Source organism: Gobio gobio (assembly GCF_949357685.1).
Source record: "Gobio gobio genome assembly, chromosome: 18".
Taxonomy (NCBI): Eukaryota; Metazoa; Chordata; class Actinopteri; order Cypriniformes; family Gobionidae; genus Gobio; species Gobio gobio.
The window spans coordinates 46,158,951-46,173,523 of NC_137111.1; the positions used below are offsets into that span (position 1 = coordinate 46,158,951).

The window sequence follows — 14,573 nt, forward strand, 5'->3', positions numbered from 1 at the left end:
TATGTTTATATGGAAAATGTGTTTGTTTATTTATTTGGTTGAATGAGCTATTACAAGTTGAGAAAATATACCAAATTAAGTTCAATGAACAAAAAGTTTAGTACAGATAACTTGAAAATGTAAGTTTTCATATTTCAACTAAACTTTGCAAGTACAAGTTACTTGAAATAAGTTGTTGGGTCAACTATTTTACCTATATCAACTAAACTTTTTAAGTTGAAAATACTTTGTAGATTAAGTTAATAAAACTTAACTGAGTCAAAGCAAAAAGATAACTAAAAAATGTAAGTTGAGTGAACAAATTTTTTTTTACAGTGTATGTGTATATATATATGTATATGTATATATGTATATGTATATGCAGTGGGTAAATTGGCTTTTGTAGGGAGGGGGAGCCCTTATTTACGGTGAATGGTCATTCAAAATTGCGCCGGAAAAATACTTAATGTGTTTTTACACCAAAGGGGCTCTTTTTCCAGTATTACTGTGTAAGTTAGAGTTGAGTTATTCAAACAAAGAGAAATACTTTACAGTTCACTTAGGACCATAAGCAGGTTTTTTTTTTAAATCAGTGAAGTCCCAAATTTGAGGTAGTTAGGGGGGTTCGGGGGAATGCTCCCCCGAGAAAAATTTGATTTCTCTGATCTACATTATGTGCATTTTTAATAAGTTTGAAGGCCAAAAAATGAATAATAAATAGCTTGTCAGTGGGCAGTAGATTATTTGACAATACTCCCCTAAAGATGAGTGTCCCTGAAAAGGGTTGGGAACTTTTTTTGACCAAAGAGCCATTTTTTTTTTTCATTTTTGTTAAATGCATTTTTCCAAAAGAGCCACAATCAAAAATTATATAAAATTATTATTAAAAAGCTTTTTTTCCCCAATAAAATGTAAACAATAGTAATTATTAGGTCCACAACTAAAAACAAACAATTATGCAGCAAACAATAAATAAGTTGCAATATGGAATTAATTGTGCAGGGCTCTCACTGTGAGGTTGGCCAAATGATGAGTATAAATCCTCTTCGTGTGTGTGAACGCCCACAGTGCTTACATCTACTATGTTTATGTGAATACTTGAATACTTTTGATAGCCTATATTTCTGTGTTTATTTGGCCGTTTAGGCGCGCAACCGAAGACAAAGGCTAGAATGCTTGTCCGTTTGTCCGTGTTGCGCTCGGAGCGCGCACAGCATCCTGTCAGTAATTCAGTTGTCTTTCGTGACTTATCATGCTTTTATTGTTTATTTTATCATGACACTCGCGAACAGCACTGAACACACAACTTGAATATTATGATAAACTTGTCATTAACTTCGGTAGGCTGCACAACAAGGGAATTGTAATTGGCTGCTTTTTTCTGCAGAGAACGGATCTCTGTTGATGCGTGTGTCTAATATTTTTATCGATCATGTTAGTAAATGTTAGATATGTTGGTAAAGTGTGAGAGACCTCTAGCAGTTCGCGGATTTCCATGGTAACTCACTGTTAGAATTGTGACGGTTTTACCTTGATGGCTGTGGGCGCGGTGCTGAACCAGAGAACGCAGCGATTAATGCCTTATGGCATCTGATAATTCCATATAGCCTGTATTTGTCAGGAGACGAACAATAATTAAAGTCTAATAATAATATTTCGTGCTGAAGGAGACGGAGCTGAGCTCCAGCAGGGTGTGTTGTGGACCTGAGGAGGCGGAGCTGCGCTCCGGTGCGCTCCGGCCCAATTTAACCTCTGTGTATATGTATATGTATGTTTTTAAAAGAAGCCATTTTCGGCTTCAGTTTCGGCTAAAGTTTCGGTTTTGGCCCTTTTCATTTCGGTGCATCACTAGCAATTATCTTTTAAATTGTTTTATTCCGTGGTGGAAACAAGCTTCAGATAAGAGTAATACATCATTTGAAACTGTAAATGGTCTGTTTTTATTTGTGCTTTAGTAAAATGGGAAAACAAACAGGATACCACTTTCTTCCGTCGCAGTTTCCTTTCTGTGAAGTTTGATGAATTGAAACTCGGCGTATAGGCTTCTAGCAAGCTCTTGTGTGCCATCTGAACTTTTGGGCTGAATCCGAGATCGCTCCCTAAACCCTCATTCACTATTCCCTACGTTAGTCCACTAATACAGTTCACTTGAAGGAGTGGATGAAAACGAGTGAGTGAATTCGGACGGCCGTTGTGTGTTCATCGGCTGTACAGTCGTTATTGCAGTGCAATGTGGGATTGAATGAGTGCACTCGATAACGTCCACTATGGTTTCGGACACCACTACACGTGGCTGTCTCCTCAAATAATGCCATATATGAGGGTATAGATTGGAACAAATGGGGCTGTTGTTGTTTGAGAATCTCGTTTGTAAGTGATCATATTGTGCAGTTGTTTTTGTACGTAAACAACACATTTCACCTGTAATTACACATTCAGAACATGATGTGATCCCAACAGACTGCTGTTGAGTTTACTGACATCCCAGTCCCTAAATTTCCATAATGAATCCTCATGACTATCCTTCGGTAGTCATTGTTGATCCAGTTTTATCCCACAGACTGAGCTCTTCTGAATGGACTTGTCTGTGATGTACCCATCGGACTTTGCTTCATCCACACGTGGAAAATAAATGATTAAAACATGGCGATTTCATTAATGACTTCCTCTGTGTTCACATGCACTGATGCATACCTGACAAATTGGTTTTGCTTGAGGTGTAGTTTATCACATGTACTTGTACTACATGTACTTACTCTAGTAATAACAGTAAATTATGCTTAGTTACAAGTAACCAACCTAAACCTATCCCTAACCTTCACCCTATAGTAAGTACATGTAGTTAATTAATATAACTAAGTACTTATTTGTGTAATTACACTGTAACAATGTCACCTTAAAATGAAGTGCAACCTAAATTAATAACTGGGTTGAGTTTTATTGATATTGGATCAGTAATACAATCTAATATGTGTGTTTGTTCGTGTTGCAGCTGAGTTTCCAGCACAAAGTGGGCGTCCTGTATTGCAAAGCAGGTCAGAGCACAGAGGAGGAGATGTACAATAATGAGAACGCCGGGCCGGCGCTGGACGAGTTCCTGGATCTGCTCGGCCAGAGAGTCCGACTGAAGGGCTTCACGAAGTACCGAGCACAGCTGGACAACAAGAGTATGTGCTAATGCTAACACCATGTACTTACAACACACTGCATTTATATATACAGGGCTTGACATTAACTTTTTTTTGCTCACCAGACACTGTAGCTAATGGTTACTAGCCACTCAGCATTTTCACTTGCCACAATTGTAACATTGATACCATGGGGAAAAACTGCCATATAGATGTTTTTAATATAATCTCATAATTTGGCAGCAGGTTTATTAGGCTGCTGTCACTTTAAGACCTGACGCACATATCCATTATGCACACCGAACGCAAATAGAACGTCAAATTTGCGTTTATCGTGTGTAGTTGGATGGTGAACATTTTGAATCCACTCGTGCGTCCACAGCGAATTGGACGCACGTATAATTCGAGCATTTGAAGCGAAATAGACGCGTGTTCAAGGCGCCCCAGGAGCTGCGCCTGGATGACGGCCGCTTTCAGAGGTACTGAAGAGGTACGTTTCCACGCCCAAGTTCAGACTTGCCAAGTTCGACTCGTCTGAAGAACAGCAGCGTCCCTGAGTTATCAAAAAATATAAAATACAGGTTACTGTATGTTTATTTTAGGCTACAATAAAACGAAATATGTCATAAAACACCACACTGCCTCTTTTCATTTTCATTAAAAAAAAAAATTAAACATTAATAGCCACACAAATGTGGTTCAGGCAACGCGTACCTTGATTATCTTCACTGCATGTATATTTATAACAAAGGAAATATAAAACACAACCATGCCTCTTTTCGTTTAAATTTTTTTTTTAAAGTATTAAACACATTAATATGTGGTTCAGATAATAAGTGCATATATATAATTATCACTGTAATACAATTAAATATGACACAAAACACAACCCAGTTTCTTTTTTTTTAAATGTCATTTTATGTGATCAATAATAGCCATTATAAAAGTATAAGTAAAAGGTATAAGAAGCTATACAATAAATAGAGCAACCAATTCAGTCAAACAAAGTCAGCGCTAGTAGGCTACAACGGTAAAGTTAAATAGCCTAAAATTATGAAACTTCACTTTGCCCTCAGATTTGCCTCAAAACGATTTGGCAGGCAACAAATTATAGATCCATGAGACTAAAGATCGCCCGTTAGATCTACACAAGACGAATTATATCGTGTTTAACCACTACAGGACATCAGAGCCAGCGGCAGAAGGACTGGCCGAGGAAAGGCTGCTCTCGCCAGGGTTAACGAGCGCTGAGCGCCGCTGATCGACTGGATCTCACAACTCCGAAAACACCAGATCAAATATTCAAATAGGCATTCTCTTTATAAATAAATTACGCAGGGTTTCTCGTCCGCTATTGACTTTCCATTAGTTTAACCAGTAAACTACTTCACCAGGTGACAGCAGCAAGCAGGCTCCTGATTGGTTAACGTGACGCGAACAGACGCCAAAGTTCAGATTTTTCAACTCTGGCGTCAGACGCGAATTTGCTTCAAACGCATAAATGCGCATAAACACATGCGTTTTCTTTCTCAACTGTTTACGCTCACTTAAACTGATTGGGCCTCATTCATTAATTAATTCATTCATTCATTAATATACACACGTTTAACTACCGAATCCGTGGTATACGAAGTGTTTGTGAATCTGGAGGAGAGTTTTCGTAAATGTCCATTTTACGCGCAAATTACTCTGAATTTGCTCATATATTTACGAACGTTTCATGAATGAGACCCATTGCTTTTATGTGAATACTCTCCAAGGTTGGCATTTTGATATTATTTTGTGTGTTTTTGATTGTTTAAGTGCAATAAGCAGCGAAAAAGCTCAATTTAGTGCTTGGAGGTGACTTTATGTGCATGTACTTCGGGTGTAAGCACAACATCTGTGGGAATGAGTAAAATTATGCGCAATCCCACGCCGAAATTCAAGCCCTGTAACACCAACACCAACAATATTCATCTGGAGCCAATGAAAGAGTGAGTGAGTGGAGGTGGGTTTGTGTCACTCGCTGTCACTGTGTGTTCACACCAGACGCGACTTGCGCGAATAAATCACACTATTTGTGCGTAGTTGGACACTTGAACATTGAGTTTACTTGCTTCATTTGCGCGTGACATTAACTTCACAACAGAAGCTTATTCGCGTCATGGGAGGGGCTTCTGCCAGCCGGCTCGTCTCGTTGAGAAATGGCTGACATGGATTGTTTTAAAATACGGAGAATAAGCTCATTTTGCCGGCTTTAGCTAGCTTTTAGTCTCAATATGTGTATATATAGCTCAAATTGAGGAAAGAGCGTTTTTACAACTTACTAGACTGTCCAACCTCCTCACTCGCTTTCTTCCAAGCAAGATTCTTTTTATTTGTTTCTATAAAGTATGAAGAATAGAGCTGTGCGATATTGAAGAAAAATGCGATATGCAATGCCTTGTTAAATAATGCGATATTCGATATGCGATACGATATTGCTTCAAGTGTGTAAAATCTATTTAAATTCTATTAAAAAAAATATTTAAAAACTGAGAATGATACCATTTATGTGTTTCACGTTCTTTCTGGGAAAAGAAAGCATCGCTACAACTTCTGAAAGTGGCCAGCAGTGTTTTAGCAAAAATGTATTAATATAATTTTAATATCAATGTTAACAAACAAAAAATGTAATGCCAATATTTAAAAACCAAAAACTCTTTGCTTAACTTGGTAATATATAGTTATATCAACCTAAAACTTCACATCAAGAACATCCAGGTAAACAAAGACACCTGAGCAAGGGGTGGACGATTATTTAAATTTTAATTTATCTTTGTTATTAAAAATAAGAACTAAAAACAGCAGTCATTGTTTGACAGACAGCAGCAGGTTTACTGTATTAGCAGGCTGTCACTTTAAGGCCTAATGCTTAATAACAGAACTGAAGAGATCACACACTCTCAGAGAGGCGGCTTGTGCGCACGTTTCAGTGTGTGTGTCAGACAGCGTGAGACGGCAAGGAGTTGTTTTCGCAAGTTGTTGCGTTTAATAACTCTCTTTAATGTCAAGCAAGTCACATAAGTAACAGTCGTGTGCTCAGTCTATTCTCTGCTATATGCGTCAATCTAAAATTTACACTTTTCTCAATGTTGAAGTAGCCTATTAAAATCATTCAGATATTGCATGCCGTGGCGATATGCATATCGCGATATGAACATTTGCAATATTTTGATAATTCCGATAAATTGCACAGCCCTAATGAAGATGTATCGTACAGCTCCGGGTATCCACATATGATTTTGTCCTCATTGTTTTCACTACTAGAGCAAGCTCCTGATTGGTTAACGTGGCGTGAATATCTGCCAGATTTTTCAACTCGCGCGTCAAATGCATGAAACGCTCCATTCGCGCGAATCGCGTCATTTGCGCCGCAGAATGTCTATTCGCGTCTTTGCATTGACTTAACATGTAAATCTTAACTCTTCATTCGCATCTGGTGTGAACGCACCATCAGAGAGATGAGAGAAAGAGAAAGAGCAGCTGATTTGTTGTAACTCCTATTATAGCAAACTTTGTGTAATGAACACATCTCAAAAGTTTGAAACACCCCCTCACGCACGTCCACGTCTGAATGCTTGCGCATGGGGACTGCATGTCTGCTTCTGACGGGAGCTGATGGGGCATGAGCTGGAGGAGCTGCAGCTGTGCTGACGTCTCTCTTCAGCTCATCAGTGCCTCACGCTGAGACGTCGCTGGAGAAACACTAAATCAACCTTCACTCTTTAACCCAGAGAGATTTGACCAAAGCTGCACATATGTTCCTTACTTGGAGAAACACACTGCTTAAACCAGCCTGGTCTTAGCTGGTCACTAAACTGGTAGACCTGGTCAGGCAGATCTGATTTGATCATTTTAAACACTTGTCAGGCCAAGTTGTAAGACCAACTTTAAATTATTAGGGGCCAAGCACAGAAGGTGCGGAGCCCCTCTTGAAACCGTTAGATTTCTTATTATTATTCCGCCATTGAAGTCTATGGCAGCCCATAGAACCGTTTGCGGGAAAGTTGTGAAATTTGGCACACTGATAGAGGTCAGTACCAATAGTAAACACACCAAATTTGTAGTCTCTAAATCATTCCCTCTAGCGCCACCAACTGTCCAAATTTTCACTCATGTTTATGCTAATAACTTTTGAACCCTAATTGCTAGAAACAAAATTCTTTTTTCCTCTGATTCCTTGGCACCTTATGGCGTCATATACATTTTCCCGCCATTTTTAATTAACCCAAAACCAACTTTTTCGAACTCCTCCTAGGCCGTTGGTCCGATTTACACGGAAATTGAACCAGATCATCTTCAGACCATGCTGACAAAAAAACATTGAATTCAAGTTGATTCGTCAAATAATTTTTGATAAACGCTCAAATTAATTTTATGTAGCGGTTGCAAAAGTACACTTAAGGTTATATCTCCGCAACGCTTTATCGTATTCAAACAAAACTTGGTACAAGTCATCACAAGCATGACCTGAGGCAACATGCAGCATTTCTGCGCAGCGCCTCCTACTGGTCCGGAGATAAAAAAAATTGCTATATTTGCTTATTCCTTCTGACCCGTTTGTCCAAATTTTCCCGTTTGTCCAAATTTTACAATATTGGCCATTTTGGCTGTCGGCCATTTTTAATTATGTGCTAAAATGCTGTATTTTATGAACGGATTGTTACGAAACTCAGTATGGGTCATCAACATGATGCCCTGAAGGAGCCTGAGAAGTTTCAAAACAGCACCACCTAGTGGAGAATTTTTTTTCAAACGCTTATAACTTTGGGTGGGGTTGACTTATTTTCATGGGACTAACTTTTTTCGTCTCCTGAATCCTTGCCGAGTCCAACGATACCAGACTTGCCAGGTTTCGGCGTATGGTTTGTGCAGTGCAGTAATTTTGCGGTTAAAAAAACGTTAGTGGATATCTTCGAAACCGCTAGTCCGATCGAGACGAAACCAGCGTCAGAAAATCGGAAACATAGGTCGATAGCAATAAACCAAGATCTTAATGTCAAAATATTGATAGTAAGGGGTAGTAAAATCCAATCAAAGTCAGGTGTCAGTCTTTTTTTTTTTTTTTTTTTTTTTTTTTTTTTTTTTACATGTTTTTTCATATAAATGTCCAAAACAAAATTTGAGATTTTTACTAAAATTGACACACACGTGTATGGGCTCACTCCGAAGACGCATAATTTTTTTTTTTTTTAGGATTGTGCCTCTTGGTGGCACTATAATTAAACAAAATATGACATTGGCTCTATACAACTCAATGTTTGGGGTTTTAACATTTTTACTTGAAATTGTCTTCAAATGTCTTCACTCATTTTTTCAGTTGGTCTGCTGCTAGCTTCCTTCTGTTGCGCTTGGCCCCGTTATTGCTGCTTGCAGCTATATTTTTTTATTAAAATCTATGAGCATTGTTGTTTTGTGAGTTCTTCTGGATTAAACTTGTCACCAAGTTTAACATAGAGTTAGATTTTTGCAGATTTTGGGTGTTTTTTCCCCCAGTGATAATGTTGTCAGGGCAAGTAAATACCCACTGAGTCAGCAGAGAAAGTGTTCAGTCCTGTTTCTCCTCTCTTTGTTCCCTTGTGTCTCAAACACGAGCTGTTGTTTGTCCTGTTGTTGACAATTCTCCTCCATTACAGCGGACTCGACGGGCACTCACTCGCTCTACACGACCTACAAGGACTATGAGCTGATGTTCCACGTCTCCACACTTCTGCCCTACACACCCAACAACAGACAGCAGGTCCGTGTCCTTCTTTTTCTGAAGCCCATTTATAGTCTTTATGCTGTAACACTTTACTTGAAGGGGTGTGCATAAGACTGACATGACACATGTCACGAATATGAAGGAGTTTTTATGCATGTCATTCGCTCAATTATGTCATTTTTAATGCAAAGATGACATTATTTGAGATGTCTTAGTTATGACAACTTGACATAAACCAATACATCATAACCTGTCAGTGTCTTTGTCATGACAACTTGACATTACCAAGACATCATAAACATGACATAGCAGATGAATTATCAAACTTAAGTATTAAAATATTAAATATTATTAATACTCTGTCAAATTGTTTTATAACAGTGTCATGAATATTTTCCTTGACCTAAACTGCAGTGGTACAAGTTGAATTTGTCATTTAAATGTCATTAAGTGTCAAAACTCACCTCAAAATGATAGTGGCAGCACTAGTGAGGTGTACGCCATTATGATGGTGCCTTAGCTAGACTTATCCATCATGTAAAAAAGCATTTCAAGAAAATATAAATGTGTGGGATGCTGTAATAAACTGTTTAGGACACTTTTTAAAAAAAACATACACGACGCTGTTATAAAACAATTTAGTATTAACACTTAATGACATTATAAATGACAAATTCAACTTGTACCACTGAAAAAAAGATTTATGACAGGTTATGTTGTCTTGGTAATGTCAAGTTGTCATGACAAAGACATCTCAAATAATGTAATCTTTGCATTAAAAATGACATAATTGAGCGATTGACAGTTATCATAAACATGCATACAAACTCCTTCATATTCATGACATGTGAGTGTCAGTCTTATGCACACCCCTTCAAGTAAAGTGTTACCCTTTATGCTAATGAGCTCTCTTGTGATTGGCTAATGTCTTCACATGGGGGTTCTGATTACCTTGATTTGTTGTATTGTGTGATGATAACTGGTACATCCCATGATATGTTCTCTTTAACAACTAGTTAAATAATTTGACCAATACCACTGTTGTCTTTGTCCCGTTTTTAAAGCCATTGTGTTGGGATGTTGTTGTTTTTCCGTCAGCTGGTCCCGGAGGGGATCGGGCTGTGGTGTGTGTGTCAGATGCTTGTACAGGTGGAATGGACGGATCGGCTGGTCTGCCGGAGACGCTCTGATGAGGTTTAGATTAGGAGGCTCATGGGGCATCAGTCAGAGCTGTAGAAGCGCATGAGTGCTATTGGTGGGCTTCGTGTGACGTGACCTCCACAATCCGCCCGCAGGCATGAACTGCTCACACACTCCTGAAGGCAGAGGAGAAAGAGATGAATACATGTGGATCAGAGCAGAAAGAGATCAACATCTACTTTAAACCTGAAACTTAGGGAATAGGAATTTTGTATTTGGAAGTCTGAAGAAAAAAAAATAAGAATCCATAAATACACCCACCCACCCATCCATCCGTCAAACCATACTTACATACATCCATCTACCCATCCACTCATCCACCCATCCACTCATCCATCTACCCATCCATCCGTCCAACTATACATACATCCATCCATCCATCCATCCATCCACTCATCCACCCACCCACCCATCCATCCATCCATCTGTCCAACCATACATGCATACAAACATACATCCATCTACCCACCCATCCACTCATCCACCCACCCACTCATCCATCCACCCACTCATCCATCCACCCATCCATCCGTCCAACCATACATACATACATCCGTTCTACCCACCCACCCACCCATCCACTCATCCATCTACCCATCCATCCGTCCAACTATACATACATACATCCATCCATCCATCCACTCATCCACCCATCCACTCACCCACCCACCCATCCATCCATCCATCTGTCCAACCATACATACATACATACATACATCCATCTACCCACCCATCCACTCATCCACCCACCCACTCATCCATCCACCCACCCACTCATCCATCCACCCATCCATCCGTCCAACCATACATACATACATCCGTTCTACCCGCCCACCCACCCATCCACTCATCCATCCACCCATCTATCCGTCCAACCATACATACATACATCCATCTACCCACTCATCCATCCACTCATCCATCCACCCATCCATCTATTCATCCATCCACTCATCCACCCATCCATTCACCCACCCATCCATCCATCCATCTGTCCAACCATACATACATACATCCATCTACCCACCCACCCATCCATCCGTCCAACCATAAATGCATACATACATCCATCTAATCCACTCATCCATCCACCCACCCACCCATCCATCCGTCCAACCATACATACATACATACATACATACATCTAATCCACTCATCCATCCACTCATCCACCATCCACCCATCCATCCATCTATCCATCCATCTGTCCAACCATACATACATACATACATCCATCCACTTACCCACCCACAACCCATCCATCCATCCACTCACCCACCCGTCCGTCCACCCACCCATCCATCCATTCACCCACCCACACATCCATCCATTCAACACACATTCATCCATTCATCCACCCACTCATTCATTCATCCACCCACCCATCCATTCGTCTACCCACCCATCCATCCATTCACCCATCCATCCCTCCCATCTCTCTCTCCCTCCCTCCCATCCACCCACCCATCTACCCACCCATCCATTCACCCACCCATCCATTCATCCACCCACCGATCCATCATTCATCCATCCATCCAACCACCCACCCACCCATCCGTCCATCCATCCCTCCCAACTCTCTCTCCCTCCCTCCCATCCATCTCTCCCTCCCTCCCTCCCTCCCTCCCATCCATCCACCTACTCATCATCTTTTCTCTCAGGTTTGAATCTAATTATTTCTAACTATTCTGAACTGAACATAATATTAGGATTTTTTAATTGTTTTTATTTAATATATGTTAAAAGTGAATGCATGAATGCATTTTAAAGTATTTCTATTTAGTGAAGAAAACAAAATTATATATGACAAAGCTGGAATTCAATGGGGTTTTGCCACTCGTGCAGAATGCAGATGACTTCACTTTTGTTAAAAGTCTGGATTTGATTTATCAAATTTGGTAAATGCATTAACTGCATTAAATGTAATGCCATTAAATATATTGTATATGTTTTATATATCATAATAGGTTCATAGTCAGTCAAATGCATACACTTTGGTAGAGCCACTCCAGCCACATCACTGTCACTCGATTGGCAGGATTAGAGGATTTTCTGTCTTTTTCTTCTCCAACTTCAATTCTATTCGATTGCGCAGGATTAGCGAATAAATCCCCGGCCGTAAGCTTCCAGAAGACTCGGGCACAGTTCAGCCTCTCATCTTCTCATCCGCCCCGTCTCACCCATAATCCTGTTTGTAACCCTTGGCCACTCACAGGAAGGCAGGCACACAGTTTTAATATGACATCCCTATAGAGCGGCTCAGGGCTAATAGAATATATTGAGTTCCTGACTCTGTCGCCAAACGCTCTTATCCAGCATCTTTGAGATATGAAGGCCGACTGTTCTAAAAATTCTTCCAGATTCAGATACTTATGCATGATGAGCTTAAGAGATTATAAAATAGTCTTCCACAGCGTCTTCTGGGCCATCTATGGCACAACAATTACACCAGATGGCACATTGCTGGTGATTTATTTGCATTTTTAACAAATATTTCTCTTTTATGTTTTTATTGTTTCTTTTTGCTGTGAAAAGAATTCCCTTCCTAAATTCTCCTCAGACTGGCTTGATTTAAGAGTCAAACCTTCAAACCTTGGGGCCAATATGAACTTTTTGCCACAAAAGCTAATGTTAGATGAAAATAAATAATTTTGATAAAAAAAATGTACAGGTTGTGAAAATGTATTATGCAATATTTTCAACATAAAAGTATTATTGTTTTTATTTATTTATTTAACTAACTCTTATTTGGCAATTAGCAAGTGTTAATTTTCAACCCTGATTACAAAAAAGGATAAAAAATGAGCTTTTAGTTAATCAGAGTCAGTGGGGACACTAAATATGCAACTATATTACTGATCAGCTCATTTCAATAATCATAGTCATAATTAAGAGATAAAATGTTGAAAATATGATTTTAAATATCTTCATTATTAGATAAAAAGTCAAAAATAAGACATGCTAAGTCATTGTGAGATGAACAGTTGAAATTAGGTCTTTAAAAATTCAAATTTGGGATTTAAAGTCAAAATTATGAGATAAAAAGATGAAATTAGATTTTAAAGTCCAAACACACACTAAAACATTTAAGAGATGAAATCATGCTTGTTGTTTTTTTAATGACTTTTAATTTTTTGATTCACACTTATAATAATAATATTTTTACATGCGTTTTTACATTTTGAAATCAGTTTTTACAACAGAAATGAATCAATCAAAAACTTACTTTAGCTTTTCATCTCAAACTAAATGAATTTCCTATCATCAGTGTGAAGCTGCTCTGAAGCATCTGTGTGTGAAGAGAGCTGGAGAAATAAAGCGGACTTGACTTGACTTGTATCATCTTTTTCAGGGCTGATGGACTTGCCAATACAAACCCTCACTTCCTGTTCCTGTTCATGATAGTTTTTGAACTTTTCTTTGAACAGTCCATTGACCTCTGTTTCTCTTCTCTCACCAGTTGCTCAGAAAGAGGCACATAGGAAATGACATCGTCACCATCGTGTTTCAGGAGCCCGGTGCCTTGCCCTTCACACCCAAAAACATCCGGTCCCATTTCCAGCATGTGTTCGTCATCGTTAAAGTTCACAATCCGTGCACTGAGAACGTCTGCTACAGGCAAGTGAAGGACAAACGTCTGTCTGACACGCATGCCTTTGATTGTAAATGATGATAGCTATTAAGAGAAATGAAGTGATTCTATTTATCATTGATGTTACTTTGAAGAGGATGGTATCAATGAAGCTTAAGAACTTGCATTAAATGCTGGAGAACGTAAAGGAATCAATTATGTGTGTAAATGCTTGGCTTCCCTGTAATTTTGATCTTCTTTTTAAAAGCACGGTCAAAGGCATTTTGAGTCATTTAATTATTGCAGTTAAAGGGTAAATTCTGTCATTATTTACTCCTCCACATGCCGTTCCAAACCGCTTTCTCTCATCCGTGGTTTGAGCTCTTTCCTATGTAATGAACCTGTCGTAACAAGCGGCTGTAAAGCCCAGAGAGGGGTAAAAACATGTGAAAGTATTATAAAAACAGCCCATATGACTCTTCTGAAATCATACTGGAGCTTTGTGTGAGGTCAAAGCTAATTTTAGATTGTCATACACTAATAATCTTCCCTCCCGTCCTGTGTTTTTATGAACTAGAGCTAAAACTAAAACGATAAAAAATAATTGTATAGAAATTGAAATGAAGCGGAAATAAAATATAATTGAAATGTCGTGATCAAAGAAAACAAACAGGGTCCGGTTTTTCCACACGTGCTAATGTTAGATGAAAATAAAAGTTTAATATATATTTTTTACAGGCAGTGAAAATTTAATACTGTATTTTACAGTATTTTTAGCAACATAAAATGTATTATTATTATTTACAAATATTTATTTATAAATTTTACTCTTATTTGGCGCTTGGCAAAAGCATTAAAATATAATTTGTGCACATTTTTATTTCAGTTTCTTTTAGTATTAGCTGAAATGAGCTGGATTGATGTCATATTTTGAGGCAAAACCTTTAATTAAAATGATTAGTTATAT

The 14,573-nt window shown here is 38.7% G+C and overlaps 1 protein-coding gene across 7 annotated transcripts in view; it reads left to right on the forward strand.

Moving 5' to 3' along the window:
• Positions 1–14,573, forward strand: part of LOC307142490 (signal-induced proliferation-associated 1-like protein 2) — a 217,392-nt gene that overhangs the window by 118,183 nt on the left and 84,636 nt on the right. For all 7 annotated transcript variants that reach the window (XR_013818481.1, XR_013818482.1, XR_013818483.1 and 4 more), the window contains exons 5-7: positions 2,972–3,146; positions 8,768–8,871; positions 13,496–13,653. Coding sequence is in view for 4 of the 7 variants with exons in the window: in XM_079843409.1 (XP_079699535.1) it covers positions 2,972–3,146; positions 8,768–8,871; positions 13,496–13,653 (437 nt within the window). In the remaining 3 variants the exon portion in view is untranslated. The remainder of the gene's footprint in view (positions 1–2,971; positions 3,147–8,767; positions 8,872–13,495; positions 13,654–14,573) is intronic.